The following is a 26,284-nucleotide window of genomic DNA, read 5'->3' as shown; positions in this document are numbered from 1 at the left end:
GCAGTGCCAGCGATTGCATTCTATCGGGAGCTTTCGATGGTGAGGGTGGCCAGCGGTGTTATCGATAGCGTACAATTGTTCGCTATTTTCAAATATAAATCAATTGTTATTTGAATTGTTATTGCACTTTATTTAAAGCCAGTAACTTTCATTTAAATTTAAGGTTTAAAATTTTAATATTTATACTTTCAACAATCAAATAATATACAACTACGAATTTGGAAAAGAGTGAAATATATTTTTAACCAGTTACGTATACGTGATATTTATGTTTCCTTAAAAACTTCATATAATTTCTATATAACGTATACGTAATCAATCACAGGATTGAAATAAAAGAAATTTGTGTTGAGTTAAGTTAAATTTTAAGTGAAATTATAATATGAGTACAAGTTTAGTTAATGTCAATTCTTTATTTGGAAAAATGATCAAAGTGGTGGAATAAAGTTCAGTTACAATACTCAATTTCTTAAATTTGCATACAAGAAATTGAAATAAGTAAACCATTCGATATTAATACTTTAATTTTGATTTATATTTTGGAATGCAGCGCCCTAGGCGCCATTGTTTATTTGATTTAATTTATTTTGTTATATACCCAAGCCATTATACTAGATTAAACTACGTACACATGCATGCGGGACGTGTGTCATACCGTGTGTGTGTCTGTGGTGTGTGGTGTGTGTATACTGTATACTGGTTAAGTGTTGTGTCCTGGTGGCCCTCCTCCTCCTCATCTTTCTTCTCATCCTGCTCATCACATCCTGGCCATAACTATACCCCTTCTCAACGATCATGCTCATAATATTTGTTCCTGTGGTCGGGGAAGCGGCATTGATTTAACTAAATCTAGGTGACTACGAATAAATAGAGTAAACGCAAGGCTAAAACGAGAAAACGAAACGCAATAATTCCGCGAAATTCAATTGAGGCCGGCTCTAAACATTGACGGCATTCTGCAGAGCGGTCTTGTCATCCACGATTATGTTGGCCGCCGTGGTGGTCGGATTGGAGCTGAGCAGCTGCTTGGTGGACGAGCTGGAGGAGTAGCTATCGCTAGAGCTGCGCGTCGAGGCCGAGTTGCCGCTAATAGGGCTGTCCAACATGTCTGGATAAGAATGTATTGGTTTAAACACAAGTAAAACTGATTGAACACAAAAAAACTATTCACCTGGAAGTGAGCTCACGTTGTTGGACTTTAAGTCGACGACCGTGGCCACCGAACCGGAGCCCACCATGTTGCCCACCGAGGTGGACTTCTTGTGCAGGTTCTTCTTCACCGCACTGCTGAATCCCACGACGACCGGTCCCACGCCAGCTGGTCCGCCCACCGAACCCGAGCTCCGGCCAACGCCCAAGCCGCCATTGCCACAGCTGCCAGCGCCCAGGGGATCACCGCTCTTGGCTCGCTCCGTGGGGCACAGTGGGCTCAATATCGAGTTTTGAGTATCTTCCGGCGTGTAGTAATCCGAATCCTCGGCCGCTGCTTCCGAGGGCGACGGTGCAGTGCCTCCGGTGAGTTCTGGCCTCGGTTTGGTGCGCTTCAGCGATGCGCTCTTTTTCAGGCTGGACTCCTCCGTGGATCCACCATCCGTGGAGCCGCCACTCTTATCGACATCATCCGCCTCCAGGCAGGCAACCACCTGCTTCAGCGATTTGCTGGACATGTTCTTGCTCTTGCTGCCCGGCGAAAGTAGCGGCGACAGCTTCTCGTTCTCGCTGTCCACATCGTCATCGGTGCCCGCGGAGCCATCGCCACCGGATCCAGCCGTCGATCGCGGATACTTGCGCTCGTTGACGATCTGCAGCTTGTCCTGTTTTGGTTCCGGCGAAGTGGATGCCCCCAGAGTGGGCGAAGTACAGGTGGCCGTGCTGGACTTTTTCGGATCGCTTTCGATCTCCACCGAGTGTGTGGATGAGCCATTGCCGCCGCCGCCGCCACCAGATTGGTTGGTAATGGTGCCCACCTCACTGGTCGACGTGCAGGTCGAGGCGTTCTTCTTGATCTTCGGCCGGCGCTGGCTATTCGATTTGATGGGCGAAGTGGCCTTGATGTCGGCACTGGTCATGGTCGATGCGGCCACTGTGGCAGCGGAGTCGGTGATGTCGTGTTCGCTGGTTCTAAAAGGGAATACAATAAACAAGATGTGAGCATAGTTTTTTGGTCATGAAGAATCCCTAGCCCACCTTGCCCTGGCCACATATTGCGGTGGTCCGTTGAGCGCCTCGATTAGAGAGACGGGAACATAGCCCGGCGGCAGATCCACCGGCGCTGGTTCCCCGGCCGTCGATGTGGGCGTATTCTGGTGCAGCACATGCGTGCTTATGCCCTTCTGCACCGCTCGTATCTGCAGCAGAGCTCGGAATGGTGCCCGGCAAATGGGACAGTTGTTGGCCTGATAGCGCAGCGAATCCGCGCACGAATTGCACAAGCAGAGATGTCGGCACGGCAGGATCAGCGTGTCCCTGGTCTCACTCATGCAGATAACGCACTCGCTGCCATGATCGTCGATCTCCTCGTCCAGTGAAGTCTTGTTCACCGCCTTGTTCTCGATGCCATAGATCTCCTGCAGCAAATAGCACAAGCCATCCACGAAGATCTTTTGCTTGAGGGCACGCAGCACATAGCTGCCGTTCTCCGGATGATGATCGATCACACAGATGGTAGTGTGCGACTGACGACACTCGTCGCTGCCCTCCTCCACCACGCAATGGATGGCCACCGGATACTGCTCCCTGCCCGGACTGTAGCCCAATTCATCCTCGGGCATCTGCTGTGGGTTGAAGACGTGCGACGGCTGCGAGAAGCACTGGTTGATGCCCTTCTCGTAGTGGTACGTCTCCGAGGTGAGACCCTCGCGCGGCACCAGAGTCACTCCGCTGGGACTCACGTCCTCCGAGCAAAAATAGTAGATGGTAATGGCGCACTTGGCGTCCGAGTCGAAGGTGAACTCGATGTTGTAGGAGCAGGGCGGCGGTGGAGGCGACAAATCGACATCGCCGCCACCCAAGCCCATGGAGCACAGGACATTTCCGTCCACATCCTCGATGGTTACGTTGGACTTCTCCTTGTCGAGGTCCAGATCCCGATCGATCTCCTTCATCTTGGGCTTTTCGATTACGCTCATTTTCTTGTCGTTCAGTGTCTTAACAAAGCGCACAGATTCCTTGCGAATGTTGACAAGACTTTTCAGGGTCTTCGTTGGTTCATTGGCCTGCGGCGGTGGATACGGGAAGGCCGTCGGACGATTGCCCAGGAAATTCAGATCCGCATTTTCGCCGAACAGATACGATTCCGGTTGGGGCGTGTCGAAACGCTCACCGCCCATGATGAAGTGCGTTCCGAAGAAGTTTCCCATCCGCGGTGGATACTTGTAGGCATTGTTAATGCTCGGATCCGCCTCCTCGACCGCCGCATTCTGCCTGCTCACAAAGTTGCCCATTGGGAAACGGAAACTGGTCACCAGATGCCCTCGATATCCAATCCAATGCGATCCCGTGCAGCTTATGGTTTTCTCTGTTTTATTATTCTATTTTCTTTTCCTTTCTTTTAGAGCTGCTAAGCCATCGACGGTGAGTGTTATCGATAATAAGTTTGGTATCGAATTATCTTTCTATCAACATATAAATGTATCGCTGTCTTAACATTTATAACGGTTTCACCACTTGAATTGGCTTAAAACAGCGCCTAATGTAAGTGAATTGGACTGTGATCTTTTTTATAATTGAACAAAAACATTTAGAAACGTGGATAATTGTAAATGCTTATGGTACAATATATAAAACCTTATTCAAATGATTTTACTTTTGTACTCAAGAAAGATACCTAATGTACCAAACAGCAATCGGCGTTGCCGGACTATTCAAACCCGCATTGCCAACTAACTGACAGCGTGCGTTGCCAACAAAATCAAAGCAACAACAAACGGCGCCAAAATAGCGTAAGAAAACAAGGAAAAGTGCGAAAAAAAAAACCAATTCGCCAAGAAACACGGAACAAAACACACGCACGGCCACCATGAGCATGGACGAGTCCATTTGCGCGTACTTCGTAAACAACCTGAAGCCGGGTGGCAGTGACCAGGATGCGGACATCCTCGAACAATTCGAGGCGGCGCTGGAACTTGTTGGCGAGCACCTGGCGGAAACGCAAGTCCGGCAAATAAAGCCCAGCGAGGGCTATCCCCTGATAGCAGCTGGCAATCTGACCAAAAAGGATGTCTTTGTGTTGGCCCAATTCGACGGAGACTTCTTCGATCAATTGAAGCAGACGAAGGCCCTGATTTTGGGGCCACCCTGCTTGATAACTTGCCTGCGCCACGACGAACCCATTCCCCAGGGCAGCAGTGCCATCTACACCACGGCCATGCGGGATCTGCAGATCTCGGCCACGGGAATAACGCCCCAAAAGAAGGAGGAACTGAGCAGGCTCATCAACTGGATGGGCGGCGTCTACTTCCAGAGTTTCGGCCATCGCACCACACACCTCATCTCGAACACCATCAAGTCGAGCAAATACGAACAGGCAACGCTAAACGGAGTGCCCGTGATGCACGTCGACTGGGTGCAGTACGTCTGGGATCAGAGTCGCCGCAGCCAGCGCGAAGGTATCAGAGCCACGGATCCCGACTTCGACAAGTACCGCCTGCCCACGTTCTTCGGGGCGAACATCACCTGCAGCGGTCTGGATGTGGCGCGCAAGGATCAGGTGATGCGTCTGGTCAACGAGAATGGCGGCATCTATCATCGCGCCTTTCGCTCCCAAGTGGTGGACATTGTCATCACGGAGCAGTCGAAAACGGACACGGAAAAGTACAAGGCGGCCGTACGCTACAAGAAGGATGTCCTGCTGCCGGAGTGGATCTTCGATAGCTCGAATCGCGGCTATGCTCTGCCCACCAAGGACTATGAAGTGCGTCCAGGCAAGAAGGCCTCCACGCCCACGAAGCACAACCGATCGACGGCGAGTGCAAGCTCCGATCAAAATCAAACGCAGCTCTCGGATCTCTCGAGGATTAGCTTCGTATCCGGTTCGCGGCGCATGGGCAGCGATCTGACCACCGTGAACGAAACGCTCGGCAGCCTGGGTAGCAATTCGCCCGCCAAGGAGCTGCTCAAACAGGCCACCAGCAGTGGCCGGAACTATCAGCAGGTGCTGGCCGAGATTTGTCCGCGGCAGGCCAAGAAGGCGGGCTCCTTTCTCGACGGCTGTTGTGTCTACTTAAGTGGCTTTCGCTCCGAGGAGCGGGAGAAACTCAACAGGGTGCTGAACACCGGAGGAGCCACTCGCTACGATGAAGCCAATGAGGGGATCTCCCACATCATTGTGGGTCAACTGGATGACGCCGAGTATAGGCAATGGCAGCGCGATGGCCTCATGAGTTCGGTTCATGTGGTGCGCCTGGATTGGCTGCTGGAGAGCATACGCGCTGGACGCGTGGTCAGTGAGCTGGTGCATCGAGTGTCGCTGCCACAGAACCGAGAACCTGATGTCGCCTCGCCGGCCAGCAAGCGAACACTGCGCTCGATGAACCACAGCTTCAAGCAGCCCACGTTGCCCATCAAGAAGAAGCTCTTCGACCAGGAACCGGAGCAGGTGCGTCAGCAGGAACAGGAGGAGCCGGATCACCACCTGCTGGATCAGTACTCGCAGGATCAAGGAGCAGTGGCGCAACTGCCGCCGGCGGATATGAGTCTCCTCCATCCAGCGGCGAGTTCCACGCAAATGGAGATACGCCAACGGAACTCCATAGCCACTCCAAACCCCCCGGCAGCTCTACCAATTCCCGATATGAGTGCCAGCACGCTGTCCATTGATTTCGAGAAGCTGGACTACTTTTCGGGTCTGTCGGTGTATGTGCACAAGGATTGCTTCAACGAGGAGTTCTACAATCATCTCCTGGCCGAATGCGAAACAGCCCAGGGCTTGCTGGTCCCCTCCAGCTTCGCGGATGAGGTGGACTTTGCCATCGTCAGCTTTGAGGTGGCCTTCGATGCAGAGGAGCTGCCATTGAAGGCGCGCCATGTGGTCACCGAACTGTTCCTCGAGAGCTGCATGAAGAAGAACACGTTGCTGCCGTTGGAGTACTACCACAAACCCGTGCCCGTTGCTGCACTGCTTCAGCCGCTCAGGGGCATGACCATTGTGGTGTCCATCTATGCGGGATTGGAGCGGGACTTCATCAATGCGGTGGCCGAGTTGCTGGGCGCCTCTGTAAACAAGACCTTCATCAAGAAGGAGAAACCGCTGCTGGTCTGTCCCAGTGCCGAGGGCTCCAAGTACGAGGGTGCCATCAAATGGCAGTATCCGGTGGTCACATCCGAGTGGCTGGTGCAGTGCGCCCGCACGGGCCAGAAGCTGCCCTACGTGGGCCATTTGGTGGGCAAGAGTCCCGAGGACTTCCCCACATCGCCTCGTTTGAGGGAGAGTAACAGCCGAACGCCAAGGCGACAGGAGGAGGCGACATTGGTGGCGCCACCGGAGGTGTCCTTCAGAGGGGAGGAGGCGGAGAACCAACCGGAGGCAAGTGGCATGCCAATTGCTCCTGCCACACCAGTGGCAGCAGCTCCGGAATTAACGCCACTGCGAAATAGAAGGGTTTCCGAATTGGCTGGGATTCCAGGAGGCAGTGTTCGTCATCGGAGCGGCAGCTCCACATCCTCACCAGACTCACCTTGCACTCCGCTGAGCCAGGTGGGTGCACAGCGCTATAACTTTGACTTCCTGGAGCAGTTCGTCGAGCGTTTGGACACCCAGGAAGGCAAGGATTGCGTGCGCCAGATAATCCGCGAGATGCGCGAGAACCAAACACCCGAGTTGGAACGCATTCGGCGGCAGGCTTGTACTCCAGTCAGTCGCAAGAATCCCCGTCCAGTGCCTGGTATTCCCGATTTTTGCCTCACTCCGGAGTTCCAGCAGCGGATGGCCGACGACTTCGAGCGGCGCTGGCGCCTGCCAACCCAGAAAATCAAACCGGACACTCCGTTGGCCGTCATCAGGAAGAGAGTGATGCGGATCACCTGCGAAACGCTGGGCATTGAGTATGATGATGAAGTTGAGCCGCAGGAAAGACAGGAGCCACCAAGCACGCAGAAGAAGAAGCCGCCGACGAGAACTCAAGCCACTAAACTCGACTTTGGGAGGTCACCCAAAACACCCAAGTTGTCGGTGGGCAAGAAGACGCCTCTGCGGCTTTCCACGGGCTCACCGCGCACCGGAACACAATCACCTTTTGTCCCGAGCACACAAAGTCCAGGAGCAGAGGCAACTGGATCCGCCGCAGCAGCAGAAGAGGCATCCACTTCCCGACGATCGGGAGGATCGGGAGGAGCACTTGTTGGCGACGAGGGTCAGAGCACCATAAACTTCGATAAGATCAGCTTCGAGGAGTCGTCGGTGCCCGTGGTGGCGCCAGATGTGAAGCAGATCACGGATTACCTAAAGAACTGCGAGTCGCGGCGGAATAGCTTGAAGCGCAGCCACGATAGCAACATGGAGTGCGCCGAGAGCGAGGTGCAGTACGTCCAGCCCTTCGAATCGGAGGGATTCGCCCTCAACACCGAGGACATGGTGGATTGGCGCGATCCCGCCGAGTTTCATGCGGCCAAGCGGCGATCCTCGGGTGCCTCGCCCAAGATGCAGTACCGTGGAATTCCCTGCTTCAGCATCTCCTGCAGCGACGATGAGAAGCGAGCGGAGCTAATCGAGCGGATCAACCAATTGGGTGGCAAGCTGTGCGAGAACCTGGTGAACTACGATCCATCCTGCACGCATCTGCTGTGCGAGCGGCCCAATCGCGGCGAGAAGATGCTGGCCTGCATTGCGGGCGGCAAGTGGATCCTCAATCTGCAGTACATCGAGCAGTGCCATGCGAGGGGTAGCTTCCTGGACGAATCCCTCTACGAGTGGGGCAATCCCAGAGCTCTGAACCTGCCCACTTTGGCGCCGGAGGAGGAGCCCATTGCGGCTGCAGTGCATCGTTGGCGCACGGAACTGAGTGCCAGCGGTGGTGGTGGCGGTGCCTTCTCCGATCACCGGGTGATACTCAGCCTCCATGAGCGGAGTGGTGCGCCCATCAAAAATGTCCTGCGCGCCGGTGGAGCCACCATCCTGGAGCCGAATTCACCGTTTTCCAGCGATCCCGTGGCCTCCACGGCCACCCATTGTTTTGTGGACGTGAAGAAGACGCCGCTTTCTCCGCGGGACCTGGCCCATCTGAAGCAGTGTGGTGTGAGGGTGCTCAGCCAGATTGCAATCAATGCTTATTTGATGAACGGCAGGGACGCCGATCTGGAAAAATACGAGCTCAATTAAAGGGATCGTATTCTAAAATCTGATAAACGATTTTTTTTTGTTCAATTGCTTTTTTGTTTCTGTTCTAAATTTATATTTAAGTCTTTAATTCAAATCCTCAAATGGTTCGAATTTAGATTAGTTTAATATATTATTTGTAATTATATTTTCGAGAGTTTAAATTCCAAAATGGATTTCTTTGGTTTTCGTTAATAATGTTGTATATTTTCTAGGCTGAAAATTCTACTCAGAATATAAGTAATCACATTATATGTATAACCAAATCGTGTTTTGCTCTAAATGCTAATTAAATATTGTAAGTTTTTCTGGTCAATTTTCCTATTTCTTTCAAAGATCAGTTCATTTAAATTTTTTTTGTTATTTAATTTCCATTTTTTGTATTTAATAAATAAAACTATAAATCGAAACCCTAAACGAGTGTTTTGTTTAAATGTTATCCCAATACTTAGTTGGCGTCTTTTAAACCCATGTAAATGCAATAACAAATTGGTGTTCAACTGTATTGTACTTTTCTTTTATTTAACGTTTATATATTTGTATGTGGTTGTGTGTGAGTGTGGGTGTTTGTATATAATATAGCATGTATGCATGTATAATTTCACTTAGCTTCTGTTCCGTTTTTGTCTCAGTTGTTTAGTAATTAATGGTATAGCAGTACTTTAAGTTTGATTCATATGGTTTACATGTACGTGTATATATATATATATATATATATATAATTTGTTTTTTGTTTTTACAATCCATGCAGTTTGCTTTGTTCTGTGTGGGGATTCTCTATAAAATTCCATATCATATAACTATAGGTATATAATTGTCTGTGTTTTGTGGGTGTGTTTTAGTGGAATCGCATGCTCTAGGCTACAAATTCATCAAAAATAGATAGTACACAGGGATCGATTTGTGGCATCGATCTATGATTTATAGTTGATCATCTTATTTTCCATCCATCTGTTTTCCGTTTGTCGCTTGTTTCTTCTTTTAAGCCGCAATTGGCAGACTGGCGGCATTTTACACGTTAAAATTACACTTCTATAAATTAATAATTATTTATATATATATACGGTTTATTATGTTTCTTTTTTGTTAGCTTTTCAATTTGTTCAATGTTGGTTTTGTTTTTATATCGCAGCGATAATTTGTTTAGTTTTTTTTTTATGTTAGGAGGCAACTGTTTCAACTTAACGAAATTGGAAAGCTCGAATTTGCTTCATCTCTTTTCAGTTGAATAAACGCGTTGACAGAATCGCGACAAAAAAATTAAACAAGGTTCTGACAATCGTAATAATAAGAATAATAATAATAATTAGAATAGTGGAACTTGGAGCTTAGCAATTAAAAAATCTCTTTGCTGGGCGTTGAGATTCCCAGTGGCTGTTCGTAGTCGCTGGCCAAAACGGTTGCTGATGCTGATGCAGATGCAGATTCGGAAGCCTTCTTCTCCTTGCGCTGCGACCTCTCCTTTTTATGCTTCTTCTTGTGCGCCTTGGACGCCACCTGATCCTCCTGATCCCCCACCGCCAGCTGCACATCGATGATGGCTTCCGATGCCGCTTCCCTTGACTTCTCCTTGTTCTTCTTTTTTTTGTGATGCCTGGCGGCATCTGGAAGGATGCTATTGTTGCTATTGTTGTTGTCGTTGTTGCTGTTGCTGGGGGCGGATGTGTGGCTGGGACTGACCGTGGGCGTATCGGCATCGATGAGATCGATCACCGGCTGGGCGGCTGGAGTTATCGCCTCCTTGCGATCCCGCTTGCTCTCCCGCTTCGCCTTTCGCTCCTTGTCCTTGTCTTTGTCCTTTTTCCTGTCCTTCTTCGAGGTGCTACTGCTGCCCGCCGACTCTGACGGCACCTTGAGATTCTCCTTGCCCGCCGCCGCCGATTTCTTTGACGACGACCTCACCGCGGGCGCCTCGAAGTCCGTTCTGTGTGGATTGTTGAAATAGAACATTATTAAAAGTCTGATATTGTAGAAGGAAACTAAAATTCAAAAGCTCGATTTAAAATTCTATATGTACATATAAAATTCATAATTATTAAAGCTATATTTTTATATTCTTCAAATAAATGAACACATTAACTTGGTTTTAATAATTTTAGTATACCACACACTCAACAATTTATAACTTACATATCCAGTTCTATATCCAGAGCACGATGCGGATCATTGGGGTCGTATCTGCCATCCTTATCCTCACTGTCCGACAAGGAGACACCTTCGGGCATGTCCAGCGTGGTGTTCACAATGTGCAAGGGTTTCGGCTCTGCCAAGTCAGCAAATTAAGTACGATTTCCCAATATAAGCTTGGCTGGGTTAAACTTACCACCTTCCGATTCGGAGCTACTGTTGTAGGCCACTTTGTTCTTGGCCTTTTTGCTCTTCTTGCCCTTTTTATGCTTTTTCTTGCCATCCTTGCCGCCCTGAGACGCCGCCTGCTGCTCCTGGAGATATTTATCCGATCGCTTGGTGACTGTACAAGGGAATAATAGTTAGTTAAGTTAATTAGCACAGTTGATGCTTCAAACTCACTGCCCACTCGAAGATCGGCCACGCCCTCCATGTCCAGTGGGAGCTCCGTGATGGGTATATCGTCGATATTGTCATACTGATCCGCATTCGCTGAGCCACCACCACTCGCCGTTGGCGTGGACTTGAGGTAGTGAGGATTGTTCGACTGCTCGATGAGTCGGGCCATCCGCTGGCGTTCCAATTGCTCGGGAGTCAGTTCCAAGCTCGGTCGTCGCTTTCCGCCGCTCCCCGAACCACCGCCGTCCACTCCCGTTCCGCCTTGCGAGGCGCTGACAAAGAGCTCATCCTTGTCGTGCTCCGAGGACGAACTGCTCGCCGCATCCTCCGGCGGCGGTGGATTGATCCACTCATCCAGATCGAGGCCATCCGGCAGGGGCACTTTCCTTTGCGCCTTGGGCGCCACCGGAATCAGTTCGCCAGCAAATAACAGCGTCATCTCCTGGACAATCTCAATGGCCAGCGGCGGAATGCCGCCATCCGTCATCGTCGTCTCCATGGAGATGGCGTCCTCTGTCGTTGAAAGCTGGTTGCGCAGCATTTCGATCAGCATGCAAGCGGAATTGGCTCTCTCCTGCACTTCGATGTCGCTGGAACCATTAAAGTGTTGCAGCTTATCCAGCACATGGTCACAGAGCTGCAAGGGATTAGAACGATTAATAAATAGGGAAATCGTTGGGAGAAGAAACCACATACTCTCACTAAACCGGGAAGATCCTGCAGCTCCAAACACGTGGTGGCCAGTCGAGCAAATAACTTTATCACATTCTGCACATAGACACCCTGAATGTGACCGGGCAATTGTCTTGGACGCAGCAAGATATTTAGGGTCTTCTCCGCATCCTCCAGTTCGCCAGCGAATTCGCCGACAATCCAGGCGGCGGCATAGAGCACCTCGTACATGGAGTTACTTTGCGCCGAGACGGTGAACGTGTCCAGCAGGTTGGTCATCTCATTAACAGCGAATTGCCGAACCACAGGCACTCGAATCGCAACATCAAGCAGCTGCTCGGCAATCAGACGACCATGTCGCGAGCCCGCCTCCAACTGAATCAGCTCCACGAGCACCGTGAGATACCACTCGAAGTTGGTCACATAGAGGTACGAACTCTGCGCACAAATCTCGATCACCTTGTACAGCAGTTCGTCCCGATAGGCCGAGCCCTCCGCCCGTTCCATGTGGCCGAGTAAACGCTTCACAATCTCCATTAGGTTCTTTTTCGAAACCATGCCGTATAGCAAATCCAAAGCACGCAGTCGTATCGACTCATCCTTGTCGTCCAGGCAGGCGAGGATTAGGTCCTTGTGCGCCTGCACGCTCTTCGGATGCGTCTTCAGGATCTTCGACATGGCCAACAGTCCAAGATATTTCACTGCAAAGGGAGGAAAAGGTTATTAATATAGATGTTATAGGGGAGGAGCCTTACAAGCCACCTTGAATGAAGGGATATTTGAACTATTAAATCTTACTATACTTACGATTCTGGTCGGAGTCCTCGATGAGGATGCGCAGCTTCTGCACGCAGAGCTGGATGGAGGCACTGTGGTTGGGCATGCCGCTGCTGATGCTGATGAGCACCGCGATCACCGTGTTGATGCACTCGTACAGGAGACTCATCGCCGAGGTGCTGTTGGGTGAGTTGGGTTTGGTTTTGGTTCGTATTTGTTTTGGTTTTTTTTTTTGTTGTTGGTGGTTCGTTTGTTTTTTTTTTGTGGGTTTTTTTTTTATAAGTGGTTTGAGAAAAAAGGAACTTGTATTAAGAGTAAGCAGCGGTAAAGCGACAAACATTGCACTACAAAAATAGCAAGTGGCAACAACAACAGCAATATCGATAGCAGTCTAGTGGTAGCGATAACAATTAGCGATTATTGCGATAGACAGTAGGAAAACACAAGATCGCAAAGCAACGCAGCAGAGGCAACCAAAAAGAATACACCAACAACAGCAAACACAACAACTGCAACGGCTCAATTCCATTTCTTTTTCAATTATCCTAGTTAGTTATTTGGTTCTCAATGAGTGTGCTCGACAAGCAAAATATCGATATGCAAAATATAGAAAGAGCGAGACAAAACCAAAACAAAAACAAAAACAAATACAAACTAAAGCAGGATGGCGACAGTCATAAGTTAAGAGCGATGGAGAGAGAGAGAGAGAGAGCGAGATAGTTAACGGACATAAGAAGCTAGATTTGTACAGTTAAATAATAAAAACTAATATATAATATTCGCACAATCATCGAGCAGCTTCAATTGTCAATCGATCGATAGTTATCGGCCATTAATCGGTCTCATTTTGCTTTCGATTCTTTGCGTTCGCCTTGCTTTTTGTTGCAATCGTTTTCCACACACTTTCGGGGAATCGCATTTTTTTTTTTAATTCAGTTCTTTTTTGTTTTGTTTTGCAATGGTTTTAAAACTTGCCTATGAATTAGATTTGTGAGTGGTTCTATTAATTTCTTTCCTAGCCGGGGTTCTAAGGGGGTTAAAGCGCCAAACTGCAAATGCAAAGAGAAAAGAAACAAGCAAAAAATTATAATTCACATACAATCGAAATCATCAACGTCCTTATCCACAACTAAAACTAACGCTAAACCGAAAACTTAACTTAAAATAAAATGGTAAAAAACATAAATTAAAACTCTAAAGTATATATTTCTCTTTCTCTTAAACTGGCTGTGAGTTTGATTCAATCTTTCTTCGGTTTTTACTCTTCGTGTGGTCCTTTTCCTTCTGGAATGGATCTCATGATGATGTGTCTATATATTTTTGAAGTATCTCAGGGTTTTGGGTGTTTGTTTTCTTTGTTTTGTAGCGAAATAAACGTACAATTAAATTGGTATACTTTTTATGTTTTAAAGTTTCGTTTTTTTTAGTTATATCAAGCGAATTAAGCATTTTTTTTTTAACACAATGAAGCCAAAGGAGTACGATTTGGTGGATTGGGTGAAGTGAGGTGTGAACGAATAAAAACTTATTGCCAAAGGTTTTAAGACTTTTTAAAAAAATTGCATAGAATTTTTCAATATTGTGATTAGTATTTTATTCCTTTAAAACAAATTTTTAATAATTTTTTTTATATTTGAGTACAGTTATTTCATATATGATTATTTAAATTATTTAAAAAAAAACTTCGAACTTCAAATATTGTAAAGTTAAAGTTAAAAATTGGTATTTTTCTTAATTTGTATAAGCTTTATTCGTTTTGAGGATTAAGGAACATCATGTGCATCAACATGGGTGTAGAAAAATTGTGTGTGTGTGTGTGCTTGAAATGCAAAGTCAATTTGGGTAATTTGAATACAATTATGATCAATAATCACCAATTACGACGCTCATGGGTTTTGAATGTGTGAAGGAATTCAAGTTAAAGGTGTTGTTTAAGGTGGCAAAACCGTAAAGGATGAAGTATTTTAGGGATTAGTTTGACAAATACTCCTTATCCTTTGACAGATTCGCCGTGAATAAACCAATTGAATCAACAAAATAATTACTTGGGCTTTACAATATCTGTGTTGCTTCCATTTAAACAATTATGAGTCCAAAATATATACGAACGAAACATAAAAGGGTTGTTCAATAACTAAATTGTAAATAGTAAAATGCTTTAGAGAAAATCAAAGCGCGTGCTGGTTTTGATTAAGTTTCTGGATTGGATTTGTCGTTGGTCTGATTAAATAAAAGCGCGCCGATAAAAACCTGGAAATAATTTCAATTAGGGGCTGAGTCAATTTGCGTCCCAGCGCCGGTTCAATTGTCGTGAGGCTCGCGAACTAAAATTCATTCGATTTTATTTGGCATTTCATTCGATTTTCATTAGTATTATTATTTTCGTTTTTTGTTTTTTTTTTTTGGAGTGGTTTGTATTTATTTTATATATATTTTTTTGTTTGTTTGTTTTTTTTTTTTTGGAGCGGGAGCAGAGGGAGGAGAGGGGGAGGAGTAGTTGTAGTGTTAATTAACTTTTTGTTAGACAAAAATTCATTGTCGTATATAAAAGTATACGTATATATACATATACAGCAAAAGAAATCGGTGTTTGTCCATGAACAAACAGAAACGAAAAGATATAGACTTAGAACGTAAGAACTTAGGAGTTAAGTAATAAACGTGAATCTTTTCGGTGGACAGTGAGGTGGATCATCACTCACCAGCTTGATGATCTTGATCAGCATCCAGTTGTTGGTCGATGTGGTCATCAGCTTGAAGAAGATCGGCGCCAGCGGAAGGTAGTTTTTTGGATTCTTACGCGCTAATTCACAAATAACATTCACGGCAGCTGATTGAACACCTAAAAAAATGGAAAAAAGAAATGCATATAATAAAATTCCATGTTAAAAGCATTCAAATTGTCTGTTTTTGTTTAAACCTGGATCTGGATCTTCCAGTTTCTCCTTGAGTTTGGGAAATGCAGGTCTCAAAGCTTCGGGGTAGCGTAAAAATACTTTATACATCATAAGGACGGCTTTCATGCGCAGATACGGTTTTGTTGAGCTCATCTGTTTAATACAAATTAGCAAAATAAATTAGAAATATATAGGAAAGTTATTATAGGATTGCTACATACCAGTGTCATAATATCATTGGCCAAATCGCGGGACAGATCGGGAGATATAAAGCAGCTTAAACCACTCAGCGCCACACCGGCATCATATTGGTTCTGTGAGTTGAGATCCTTGCGTATCATATTCGTAGTCAGCATGAGTAGCTTAAAAACAAATCAAATCCAAATAAATCATTAACATGTTGCAATATGAATTGGTAAATTAAGTTTTGTAATTGACTTCAAATGCAGAACAGAGTTAAATCATTATGAATGTAGTTAATAGACTTTTTAGGATACTATGGATTAATTATCTACCTCACTATCCGGATGAAAACATTGACTGGCCGCCAGGTAGCCAATTCGCTTGCAGGTGAATCTGGATGAGCTCATCACCTCGATGATGTTGAAGCCTGCCCAGGAGATGTCGTAGCCCAGCATTTGTATCTGTCCAAGTGGAAATCGAATCAATAAATATTAACATTTTCTGCTGATTTTGTGCAAACGAATGGGTCGCAAAATGGCATGAGGTCCTCGTGTGGATGTGTGCTTATTAAATATGTGTGCAGGAGATGCTCAAGGACTCGTTAGCATTGAAATCTCTTTCGCTGCAGCTCGCTTTCCTACTTTACGATGGAGGGTAAAATAATGGTCGTAGCTTAAAATATGATCTTTGTAGGGAAACATTATCTTTTATAAATGTATTTCTTTAAATTGTTTTAACTAAAAGAAATTTAACAAAGCTATGCATTGTTATACAGGTACTTTTAGACAGAGTACTGCATTGTATTTAATTAAAAAATTAATGTTTTCTTTTGGATCCCTAATATTTGTACCACAATTGTGAAAGCCCATATATGATGTGTTAGTGGCATCTTTCGGATCGCTTGTTAGTTGGTTGTTGTGTGGGTGGAGGGCTTTGTAGCCGCTCCCCTTGTTTTCGCCGATTCAGTTGTTATTTTATGGCTGTTGCTGTTTTCGTCCTTATTGTCACACTTGCCTACAAGGACCCCGCACCTCAGGCAATTTGCATCAAGTGCAGCCAGAAGGCAGGCACTTCGTCGACTTTGAATGGCTGCAACCAGATTCCAGGACATGCACACTGCATCCCCTTTTTTTTTTTTTTTTTTTTTTGTAATCCAACGCTAAGCCCTCCTTTGGGGGGATTTCAATCGCCCTTGGGTTCTCGGCAAATTGAAGGAGGGGATGCTCTCAATTAATTTCAATTTAACCTTTCTCCTACCTTACAATTCATCTCGTATTACTTTTTAGGTGAAAATTAATTAACAAACATTTTAATTAATTCTCATTTTCACTTTTAGTCTATCTTCAGGGTTTTCCAGTGCGTGGAATTAAGTCTGATTGGGTGGTTTTTGGATATTGGGTTTTGGATGGGGCGTTTGTGAACTTACGTAGGTCAGCTTGGCCACCGCATTGCACTTGACACTGATATTGTCCTGTCGCAGCTCCTGTTTGATTTCCTCGATGCACGTCGATATGTATTTGGCCTGCGGAGAATTTATTGTCAATCAATCTGTGTATATATAATATGGTATGCGAAATGTGCAATGCCAGCGAATCATAAAACAACAAACATATCTGGGAATCGTCTTGGGGCTATCAGTTCTACATATATGTACCCCCCACACACACACACACACACAAACACACACGCAGCAACGTGGGCAGAGTCAAGTGAAAACAAATTCCAAATCAAACAGTTGCAACCAAAATATTAGAAACATTGATTTCGTTGAAGAAAATGTATTAAATTAAGATCTCAATTTATTTTGTAGCTATTGTTTAATTGCATAAAACGCCTGTCAACCGATGAGTAACATATTGAATTGATTAAGCTTACAAATGTATTTGTACAAAATAAAAACACATTGGAGATAATTAAACTACAATAAAAACATAAATATTTACTTTTCAAACAGGATTGCCCAAAAACATGTGCATGTGTACGCAAAATAAAACCACGAACCTCTAAATGGTCTTGCTCGAAATTGGCATTTTTGCATATCAAATATCATAAACACTTTTCTCCCTGTGCAACGAAAGAGGGGGAGTACCGTTAGTTGATCCTGGCAAACAAGCTGATAAGGACCAAAAACGCAATCAGCAGGGGACTTTCCATGGGTAAATATTTGATAAAAGCACTTGCCGCTAATTGAGTGAATAAGGTGGGAGTTTTTGACGTTCAGTTCTGTGGCTTTTCCTGCTTTTCCTTTTTGCATTGTTGGCAGATGCCGACGCACACTCACGCACACAGCCACTTTCACTCACACACGAACACCACGAAAACTAAACTCTAATAAGATTCCCTTAATGCAAACGAAATTTGTCAGCCAATTAGCGAGTTCTAATTGGACGCACAGCTGGGCGATGGGGGCGTGGCAGTGGGCGGTCTTTTTCGGGGGGCGGGGGGTTTGTCGTAAAAGGAATGGAAGAAAGGTGGGTCGGTTCGTCAAGACACGCTTACCTCATTATCCTTGTTGTTCCTAATGCCGCGCACCAAATCGGTGAGGTTTTTATCAAACATACGCTCGAAAAAGTTACCCTTCACTTTCTTCAGTGCCATGTTTGCTGCTTTTTGTTGTTATTTTTGCCGTTGCTTTAAATTGCACTTGCTTATTCACTTGCGGGTTTAGACTATTTTGGTGAGGCGATTTCAGCACATCACCGGCGGCAGCAAAGAGCACTAACTTCCGTCTTTTTCCGATTTGTTTTCGTTTTTTTTCTGCAAAAAGTTGCTGCAAAAAGGAAACATCGATGTAGTGTGGCCAGATGGCAGTGGCCGATAAAAGCCCGCAAAACTTGTTCGACGACGATGTATCGATATGAGCGTCGCGCCACTAACTGTCGATTGCTCTTGTGCCAATCGAGTTTAAATACCATTGAGAGCAACAAGTTCGAATCAGAGAGAGAGAGGGCTAGCAAGTATGAGGGAGAGAGTGATATTTATATAGAGTGAGAGGGAGATAGATACATAGAGAGATGGAGAGGGAGATAAAGAGAGTGAGTGAGAATATATTTTTCTATTTATTTTTAAACTAAAATAAACAGCAGTTGCCGACGAGAATACAGAATCAATATAACAAAATCTCAAAATAGAAACACTCCTTTTTAAAGAATTTTTTAATGCAATTAAGCGTTTATTTCGAGCTCGAATTACGGTTTAAAACTGTTCAAAACATTAACATTTTAAAACGTTCTCTAACTTTCCCATTTAAAATACGTAACATTCTCTTATTTTTACTTTATAATTACCCTAGGGCAATTGACAAACGCACTTTGGAGAAACGAGATTTAGCTTAGCTTTTTAGTTGCGCCATATTTTCTGTTCGCAACTACAGCCTTCGTTGTAAAAAAAACAAGGGGATTTTACAAAAATCAATGTGCGCCTTTCGACAAACGTACCTCCATTTAATACTTTTCGATTAGAACTACTCAAAAAAATCTTTAATAAATGAGAGTTAAACATTCGAGATATCTTAAGTTGATGGCTTGCAGCCAGCCGATTGACGGAAATGCTTGAGATATACATAGATAAGTGCAGGTTCTTTTCGACTCAAAATAGCTTAGTAAATAGTTGGATTAGTTTGCTTGATTGCTTTTGTTTGCTTCGTTTGTTCAATGGCATTGTGGTATCTCAAATATTTAGCAGCAGTTGGACTGGATGCAACGATGGTGGCCTAATGATTCTGATATTGGCACTGGGATGATGTGATGGCAGGCACAAATGGAGATGGGTACTATTCCTTAGGGGACTGTGTGTTTACAACGAACCGGCTGCTCTGGAAGTTTCTGTGGTTCATGCTATACACATTGCTCATTCGCATGTGCTCGAAGGTGAGCGGTTTGCTCAGATTGGTGTCCCTCTTCTTGTAGTACTCGTTAAAGTCCAGACGCGTACCGAACAGCTGGAGATTCGGATCATCGCTGGTGTTGAGGGCCATAAGGAAACCACTAACGGCTTTTTCATATGCCAACGCAATCACTTCCAGCCCGCGATAAGAGGCGTCAACCCTTTCGGCAAAGATCTTGGTCTCGTGGTCGCGCTGCAGGATGTGCTCGTTGGTCAGCCCATAGTGTCCTTCCTTTTCCGATTTCTCCACCATCCGAACTAGATCCTCGCGGGCGCCCAGCTCCTTAAAGCAATCCTTGTAGAAGGACGACTGCCACTTTTCCAGCTCGATAATGTTCGTGTACACCGTCTCCAAATACTTTCCAATTTCTGTCTCCGAGTTGACGAAGCAGCCCAGAGTTATTGTGGCCAGGAACTTCTCGTGTGCGTCGAGGATGTCGTCGAGGGCCGTCGCCTGATGCATCTTCTTCAGCAGCTCCACCCAGTTGCACTCGATCACCTCGAAGAGCACATAGTAGTGCATCTGGTGGATGAAGTGCATGATCTCCGACGTAAACAGGTTCAGGCGGTGTGACGCCTTGCCGATCTCGGAAGTCATCGGGCGGAGGGCCTGTAAAAATAAAATTATTTTGTCTATTTAATTCAATTTACTTCATGATTTATAAAAAATTTAAAAACTAAAACAGCATGGCAACGCTCTAACAGCGATATCCGATTGCCGATAAGGGCGTCTATCGATTCCACCATTGTTTACATTCGTGATTTCATTGGATTCTGATTCCCTTTATCTGGCTTATCAGCTGTCGTTACGGCGGAGATTAAGCTTAGAAAATCACGTTGTCTGCGAGATGGCCCTCTCTATCTTCAAGGATCTGCCGGAGGAGCATCCGCGCCATTTGATTCCATCACTATGCAGGCAATTCTATCATTTGGGATGGGTCACCGGCACAGGAGGTGGAATGAGTATTAAACACAAGTGAGTGGGAGGTAATCTTCTCCAGAAACCACCCCCAATTTACCCCACCAACCCCTTCTAGCGATGAGATCTATATTGCACCATCGGGCGTTCAAAAGGAGCGAATGCAACCAGAGGATTTGTTTGTGCAGGATATTACTGGAAAGGATTTGCAACTGCCGCCCGAGATCAGGGGACTTAAGAAGAGCCAGTGCACACCGCTCTTCATGTTGGCTTATCAACATCGCCAGGCGGGAGCAGTAATCCACACTCATTCCCAGCACGCCGTAATGGCTACCCTTTTGTGGCCAGGAAAAACCTTCCGTTGCACCCATTTGGAAATGATTAAAGGCATTTACGACGAGGCGGATAAACGATACTTGCGCTATGATGAGGAACTGGTTGTCCCTATCATTGAGAATACACCCTTTGAGCGTGACCTGGCGGACAGCATGTATGCCGCCATGATGGAGCATCCCGGTTGCAGTGCCGTTCTTGTTCGACGACATGGCGTCTACGTTTGGGGACAAAACTGGGAGAAGGCCAAAACTATGTGGGTTGCAATAAATTATATTTGACTAGCAAATCAATACCTAATCCCATATTTGTCTTCCCCCAAACAACAGGTCGGAATGCTATGACTATCTGTTCTCCATTGCCGTGGAAATGAAAAAAGCCGGAATCGATCCGGAGAAGTTCGAGAGCTCATAAGCTGATAAAAACACACATGCCGTATATTGTTTAACCCTTTATAGGCCTTGTTCTGCATTTACTATTGTAAATGTTATAGTAATGTATAGATTTTCATTGTCTGAATATAAAACAGTTTCAATAACGCAAACCATCGAAGCGTTTCCTCCAAAATATAAAAAGTAAAACAACTAGAAAAAAGGTTTTTGGCTATTCGTAGTCGGTAAAAAGGGTGTTAATAATATTTTTTTTGAATGAGCTCGTGAGGTGGCATATTTTTTAGTAATAATCTGAAGAGTCTTCAAGCCTTATCGCCGTTTTATGAGCATTTCAAACTGAGTGCGCACTTTGCACTAAAACTTGGACCAAGAATCGTGGTAACAGCCATGGGCAACAGCTGATAACCGCTGTTAGGAATTCATGTTAAGCGGCCCATATTTAAGTCTAAACTCCACACCTGCTACAGTGTACAAAAGATAATGTTCAGCAAGTATTATTTTTAAGGGCTGGGTATTTTGAGAAGCGTTAATAATGAAAGCAAAATGGAAAAATTATTTTACTTGGCCATTTGATAAAGGCCCGCAATGATTGTAAATAAAAATTCACTCTATATTTCATTACATTAGACCCCACTGTAGAGTTAACAGCTTAGCAGTTCTGCGAGAGCGACAGAGTGAAAGAGTACCAACACCACCAACATACGCCAAAGCAATGAGAGCGAGCGGGAGCGGCATAGCTGACCGGCTCTCCACCACATCGCCGTCTCACTCTCTCCCCACAAGGGGAGCAAAGTGAGAGAAAGCGGCCATAAATTCGGGATTGCACGCCGCCTGCTCATTATTTCGCGTTCTCCACTCCGAGCGTAAGCATTTCCCACGGCGCAAAAAACGAACAAACCGCTAATTTTCTTTTTTCTAACCGGAAAAACGCACAGAAAATACAACACACAACCATGTCTCTGCAGTCGGACGCCGTTTTCCAGAAGATCATCGATGGACTGAAGGAGAACGAGGCGAAGGCCAAGTCGGTCAACGGTGTGTTCCTGTACAAAATTACCAAGGACGGCAAAGTGGCCAAGGAGTGGAGTAAGTAATACTCAGCGCTAATTGCGCCCCCGATTGGAAACCCCCGCCCTTTGAAGACACACCCTCCACAGGGCAGGGGCGTATCTAGGGTAACATTTTGGGGGATCCTCTGTTTGTGTGTTGACATTCATGTAATACTTTTTTGTTGATATACGAAACATGTACACATTTTTTTTTGGTGGGGGGCTTAATAAAATACGCACCCCCTCTGAGTTTCGCTCCTGACACCGCGAGTACGTGGTCTTTGCGTATGTGAGGTCTTTACATTTTGTAGTAGCAGCCTGCCTAGCCACAGTTCAAAGTGCAATGTTTTTTTTCCGGTGATTGTACTTTGGCACCAGCTGTTGCCATTAACAGTTCTTCGATCAAGAAGATATGCTACAGCACAGGGCTCTACTTAACATACCTGTTGCGCCAAAATGACTGTTAAAAAAAGCGTTAGCTTTAAAATCACTATGAACACATCTTGATATCGCACTATTTATTGATATTGTTCTTATTTAATATCCTATAAAAAAAAATAAAAACTTTTAAACTATTCCAACTAAATGCCAAGTTTTACAACCTTTAAAGCCTTGTCAACTGATTCAATTCTCCCATTGGTTTTACCCATCGCAAAATAGATTGAAAACTAATTTAATATCTCACATTTTTAGCTCTGGACTGCAAGAACGCCAAGGCCTACGAGGGACCCGCCCAGGGCGTCAAGGTGGACACCACTCTGACGGTCGCCGACGAGGACATGGTTGACATCGCCCTCGGCAAACTGAATCCCCAGGCTGCCTTCATGAAGGGCAAGCTGAAGATCGCCGGCAACATCATGCTCACCCAGAAGTTGGCGCCGCTCCTGAAGACCGACGCCAAGTTGTAAAAAGGATCGACAGTTTGGCCTGCACATTCCTCACCAACAACAGTGTGTGTTCTTTTTTTTTTGTGTGTATAATTTGTAATCTGTATTCGTGTTTTTGTTTCACCACATAATTAATGTTATTTTTGTACGGGAAATCGTCTACAAAACTAGAAAATAATACATAAGGCGAAAGCGACAAAAAAAACTCATGTGCACTTTGAAACTATTGATGGGTTTATCGGTAAGTGGCGGATTAGATTACGAGTGCAATCTAATCAAGGTCTTATAGGCGATTTCTTAACTGGAACCTTTCGAACTTCGACTTCCTTCCAGCACCGAAATAGATTTCTCCACATCTGAGTTGCCAGCTAAACTTTTATCTCCGCTAAATTCTTGCTTAATCTTGTAATACGAAAATACGAAAAGAGGCTAACAGTTCACCTTTTCAACTAAGATAAGCGTTATTTTGGTCTATTTGGGCTTATAGATTGCGATGTCATAGACCTCGAACTTGTAATGAGCGGACATGATTTTTAATATAATATATATCCGTTTAGCAATGCTAGTCTTTGAATTTCAGGGTACAAGTCGGAGTCCGTCCTCCAATAATTTTCCATTAAATATGTGCATGCAATCGAGACACTGATAACGAAACGAAATTACGAGCAGACTCACCTTTGCATTGCCCATTTGCTCTTTCCAAATCTTCATCGAAAGTACGAACTCCATGTGCTTCATTCGCCAGAGTGGTTTAAAGAGGTCCTTGTAGGTGGACATGGTGGGCTCCAGCATGGTGGCCAATGGTCCCTGAACGATGTACTGCAGCGAGATGACGTCCCAGCCGATATCACCGGTGTATGGAGGATGCACCACCACATCGAGGTGGTTTAGTATATCCGGATCATCGAACTGGGCGTTTGTGCAGCGCAGAGCGGCATCCAACATGGAAGAGAGATCGTGGGCATATATATCATCGCCTGTGCGTTCCAGTTCGTGTCTGCAAAAGGGTTTACAATTATAACTTAATATACAATTTAAATTAATAAAAACCCACTTCATATTCTCAATAAGTATGCTGACAAAATCGCCCTGGCCAAGGAGCAAATAGCGACGCATTCCCTGCAGGTGAACCAGCAGCTTGTGGGGACCAACCATGATGTCGAGGACATTTTTGGAGGTCTGCTGGTAGCAGGTTTCCACAGCCGCATGCCACGCAGTATCCGGCACGTACGAAAATATGTGAGAAACTGTCCGAAAAGAGTTTGTTTTTAAGTTTAGTTTATAATTAAAAGCTATATCCACTCACCACTATTGTCCATAATGTTCTTGAGTTCGTTGCGCTCTTTGACCAATTCCTGCATCTCGCAGATTTCCCTTAGAAAGTTGATGCACTTGCCCGTCTTGAGAATCTTATCGGCCAGATCCAAAGGCACAAATTTGGGCAGCATGGCCACACGTAGACGGAATTTATCGTGCCACAGCCGATCGGGACCCACTTCGTTGAGGGCCTCCACAAAGAACTCGCCGTAGATATCGCAAATGCCGCCCTCCAGCATCCACTTGGAAATCATGCGCACCAGCGGGCCACAGATTGCGGTCAGCACTTCTTCCACCAATTCATTGACCATAGAATGGCCGTTGTCGAGCATATCGTAAACGGTCGATGCCAGTTCGCCGCCCTTCTTCATCTGACAGGCGTCGGCAATCCTGGTGAGCCATTGCAGTCGATGCAAGGGCTTCATGTACCAGGCAAGCAGCTTGAATAGTGTTAGCTCGCCAGCGTCATCATCATCCTTCTCCTCGCCAGACTTTTCCGGTTTCTTCTCCTGCTTGACCTTTCGAGAGCGACTCAGTACGTCGTGTAGCTGAGACACCTGCCCATTAAAGGCTGTCAACTCCTCCTTGAGCTTCGAGATGAGTGCCTGACCCATGCAGCCCATGGCATTAAAGCCGGTGGATACGTCTGCAAACTTCGCTACGCGATCGTGATAGTAACCCAGCTCCGATAAACGCAGCAACATGCCAGCCTGTCCGGTTGTCAGCACCTTAATATTCAATGGATCCAGTTTAAAACGCCCGGTGACCACGTCCTTTTTCAAGTATTTTCCTTGCACGCCGGTAAAGGAGTAAATGGCATTTGAAACTATGTCCTGACGCAACTCGAAGTTCTTGTTTTCTGCTTGGAGGTCCTTTATGTAATTGGGCAGAGGCTTCTGGTCCAAGCCCAGGTTAGTTTGCGAGGAATTATAGCTGTAGACGGATTGTGTCTTGCCTACGCCATTTCCATTAAAGCTGGTTGTGGATATTTTGGAAGTGCCGCTCGAAGAACTGTGAATCTGTGTGTCGGACGATCCGCCATTGCTCAAAACCAAGTTGAGATTATCCGATCTCTCGGTGGCCGTATAGCCGTTTCCTCTCGGTGGTCTGTTGACCATCGCCAGGAAGTATCCCACCAGCGAATGCCGCATATTGGGTTCGATCTTTTGCTGCAGAAGCCTCCTATAGAGTGCATAGAATTGCGTTCCCGACTCCACACTTCCCCGTTCATCGCGGGCATTAAGGAGCGATGTTATCTTCTGGACACATTCGCGTTCGCTGAGAGGTGTCGAACTACTGGCACTGGAGACTATACAGTGAGCAGCACGGGCAACGTTGCGTTCTGTGGAAAGAGGATATATATTAAACTCCGGGCATTTTTGAATTACTTTTCAATGTTGCTCTTCTCATCTTGCTTCTACTATAATATTGTATTCATTAAATAAGCATTTGGTCCTAGATATTTTTAATTATTCATTTCATTAAACATTTTAAATACTATAAAATATATGTTTTAAAGGAGGGATTTCCCTTAACAAGTCGAACCTGAGACAACCTAAAGATTGTCAAAAAGTGCCTTTAAAATCCGAATATATCCCCAAAATCTCACCGTGAGTTTCGGGCGGCTGTTTCCCCTGAACGCAGATGCAGATTTCCGAAAGAAGTTCCAAAAGCCTGCTGTTCGTAAAGACATCATTGGACAGCTTTTCTTGCGACATCCTGTTGGACACAAACTCGAGTTAAACACTTATATTTCCTTAAATTCCAAAAATACAAAGGGGCGCGCAAAAATTTACCTCGTCAAACAAGCAATTTCGATGGCGTAAAAATGCCAAAAGCAGAACAACTGTTGGCCAAATATCCACGCACAGATGATTTCCGAAAGTTACCCGGCATAAAAGCACCTGCAATGGCTGCCAGTGTCCAAAATGTTCGCTATAAAAGTCTAAAAAGCGTCCAATTGGCGCGTACTTTGTGCAAAATTTAATAAATTATGAAAATAGCAACAACAAAACGAAAAATGCAGTGTTACCGTATACGGCAAACTGGTCAATGCCAAAGCTAGTGATTTATCCGTGAGTGCATCCACTTGAAAAAATGTACTTATCTGGCAACCATACGTACATCTAAATTCAG

The 26,284-nt window shown here is 45.4% G+C and overlaps 6 protein-coding genes across 7 annotated transcripts; 3 read left to right on the top strand and 3 right to left on the bottom strand.

Annotated features, from left to right (window-relative positions):
• Positions 1-513: 513 nt before the first annotated feature.
• Positions 514-3,583, bottom strand: LOC108097739 (E3 ubiquitin-protein ligase MGRN1). Its single transcript, XM_017200246.1, has 3 exons — positions 2,188-3,583; positions 1,172-2,121; positions 514-1,108 (listed from the first exon to the last, which is right to left on the bottom strand). Exons 1-3 carry the CDS (start codon positions 3,441-3,443, stop codon positions 939-941), a joined length of 2,376 nt encoding a protein of 791 aa, XP_017055735.1. The 5' UTR covers positions 3,444-3,583; the 3' UTR covers positions 514-938.
• A 306-nt stretch (positions 3,584-3,889) lies between these two features.
• Positions 3,890-8,721, top strand: LOC108097709 (DNA topoisomerase 2-binding protein 1). Its single transcript, XM_017200197.2, has one exon. The coding sequence runs from the start codon at positions 4,019-4,021 to the stop codon at positions 8,312-8,314; it is 4,296 nt and encodes a 1,431-aa protein (XP_017055686.1). The 5' UTR covers positions 3,890-4,018; the 3' UTR covers positions 8,315-8,721.
• An 85-nt stretch (positions 8,722-8,806) lies between these two features.
• On the bottom strand, positions 8,807-18,187 carry LOC108097702 (AP-3 complex subunit delta). Of its 2 annotated transcripts, none has more exons than XM_017200187.1 (13): positions 17,866-18,187; positions 16,793-16,888; positions 15,699-15,827; positions 15,405-15,545; positions 15,207-15,336; positions 14,989-15,128; positions 14,537-14,610; positions 12,317-12,465; positions 11,534-12,210; positions 10,841-11,474; positions 10,635-10,781; positions 10,442-10,574; positions 8,807-10,235 (listed from the first exon to the last, which is right to left on the bottom strand). In XM_017200187.1, the coding sequence occupies exons 1-13, from the start codon at positions 17,962-17,964 to the stop codon at positions 9,647-9,649; spliced, it is 3,138 nt and encodes a 1,045-aa protein (XP_017055676.1). In that variant the 5' UTR covers positions 17,965-18,187; the 3' UTR covers positions 8,807-9,646. The 2 variants fall into 2 exon arrangements, with proteins under 2 accessions (XP_017055676.1, XP_017055674.1); XM_017200185.1 differs by lacking the exon at positions 14,537-14,610 and adding an exon at positions 13,262-13,335.
• A 328-nt stretch (positions 18,188-18,515) lies between these two features.
• On the bottom strand, positions 18,516-26,200 carry LOC108097559 (gamma-tubulin complex component 3). The gene is made up of 6 exons (XM_017199940.2): positions 25,945-26,200; positions 25,758-25,867; positions 24,138-25,490; positions 23,886-24,078; positions 23,507-23,828; positions 18,516-19,861 (listed from the first exon to the last, which is right to left on the bottom strand). The coding sequence occupies exons 2-6, from the start codon at positions 25,864-25,866 to the stop codon at positions 19,139-19,141; spliced, it is 2,700 nt and encodes an 899-aa protein (XP_017055429.1). The 5' UTR covers position 25,867; positions 25,945-26,200; the 3' UTR covers positions 18,516-19,138.
• On the top strand, positions 19,992-21,047 carry LOC108097563 (probable methylthioribulose-1-phosphate dehydratase). The gene is made up of 3 exons (XM_017199943.2): positions 19,992-20,227; positions 20,289-20,759; positions 20,833-21,047. The coding sequence occupies exons 1-3, from the start codon at positions 20,100-20,102 to the stop codon at positions 20,915-20,917; spliced, it is 684 nt and encodes a 227-aa protein (XP_017055432.1). The 5' UTR covers positions 19,992-20,099; the 3' UTR covers positions 20,918-21,047.
• Positions 21,670-23,040, top strand: LOC108097564 (peroxisomal multifunctional enzyme type 2). The gene is made up of 3 exons (XM_017199944.1): positions 21,670-21,758; positions 21,831-21,981; positions 22,638-23,040. The coding sequence occupies exons 2-3, from the start codon at positions 21,849-21,851 to the stop codon at positions 22,850-22,852; spliced, it is 348 nt and encodes a 115-aa protein (XP_017055433.1). The 5' UTR covers positions 21,670-21,758; positions 21,831-21,848; the 3' UTR covers positions 22,853-23,040.
• Positions 26,201-26,284: the final 84 nt, after the last annotated feature.

This window comes from Drosophila ficusphila, unplaced genomic scaffold, assembly GCF_018152265.1.
Source record: "Drosophila ficusphila isolate 14025-0441.05 unplaced genomic scaffold, ASM1815226v1 contig_197, whole genome shotgun sequence".
Taxonomy (NCBI): Eukaryota; Metazoa; Arthropoda; class Insecta; order Diptera; family Drosophilidae; genus Drosophila; species Drosophila ficusphila.
This window is presented reverse-complemented; position numbering and strand designations above follow the sequence as displayed.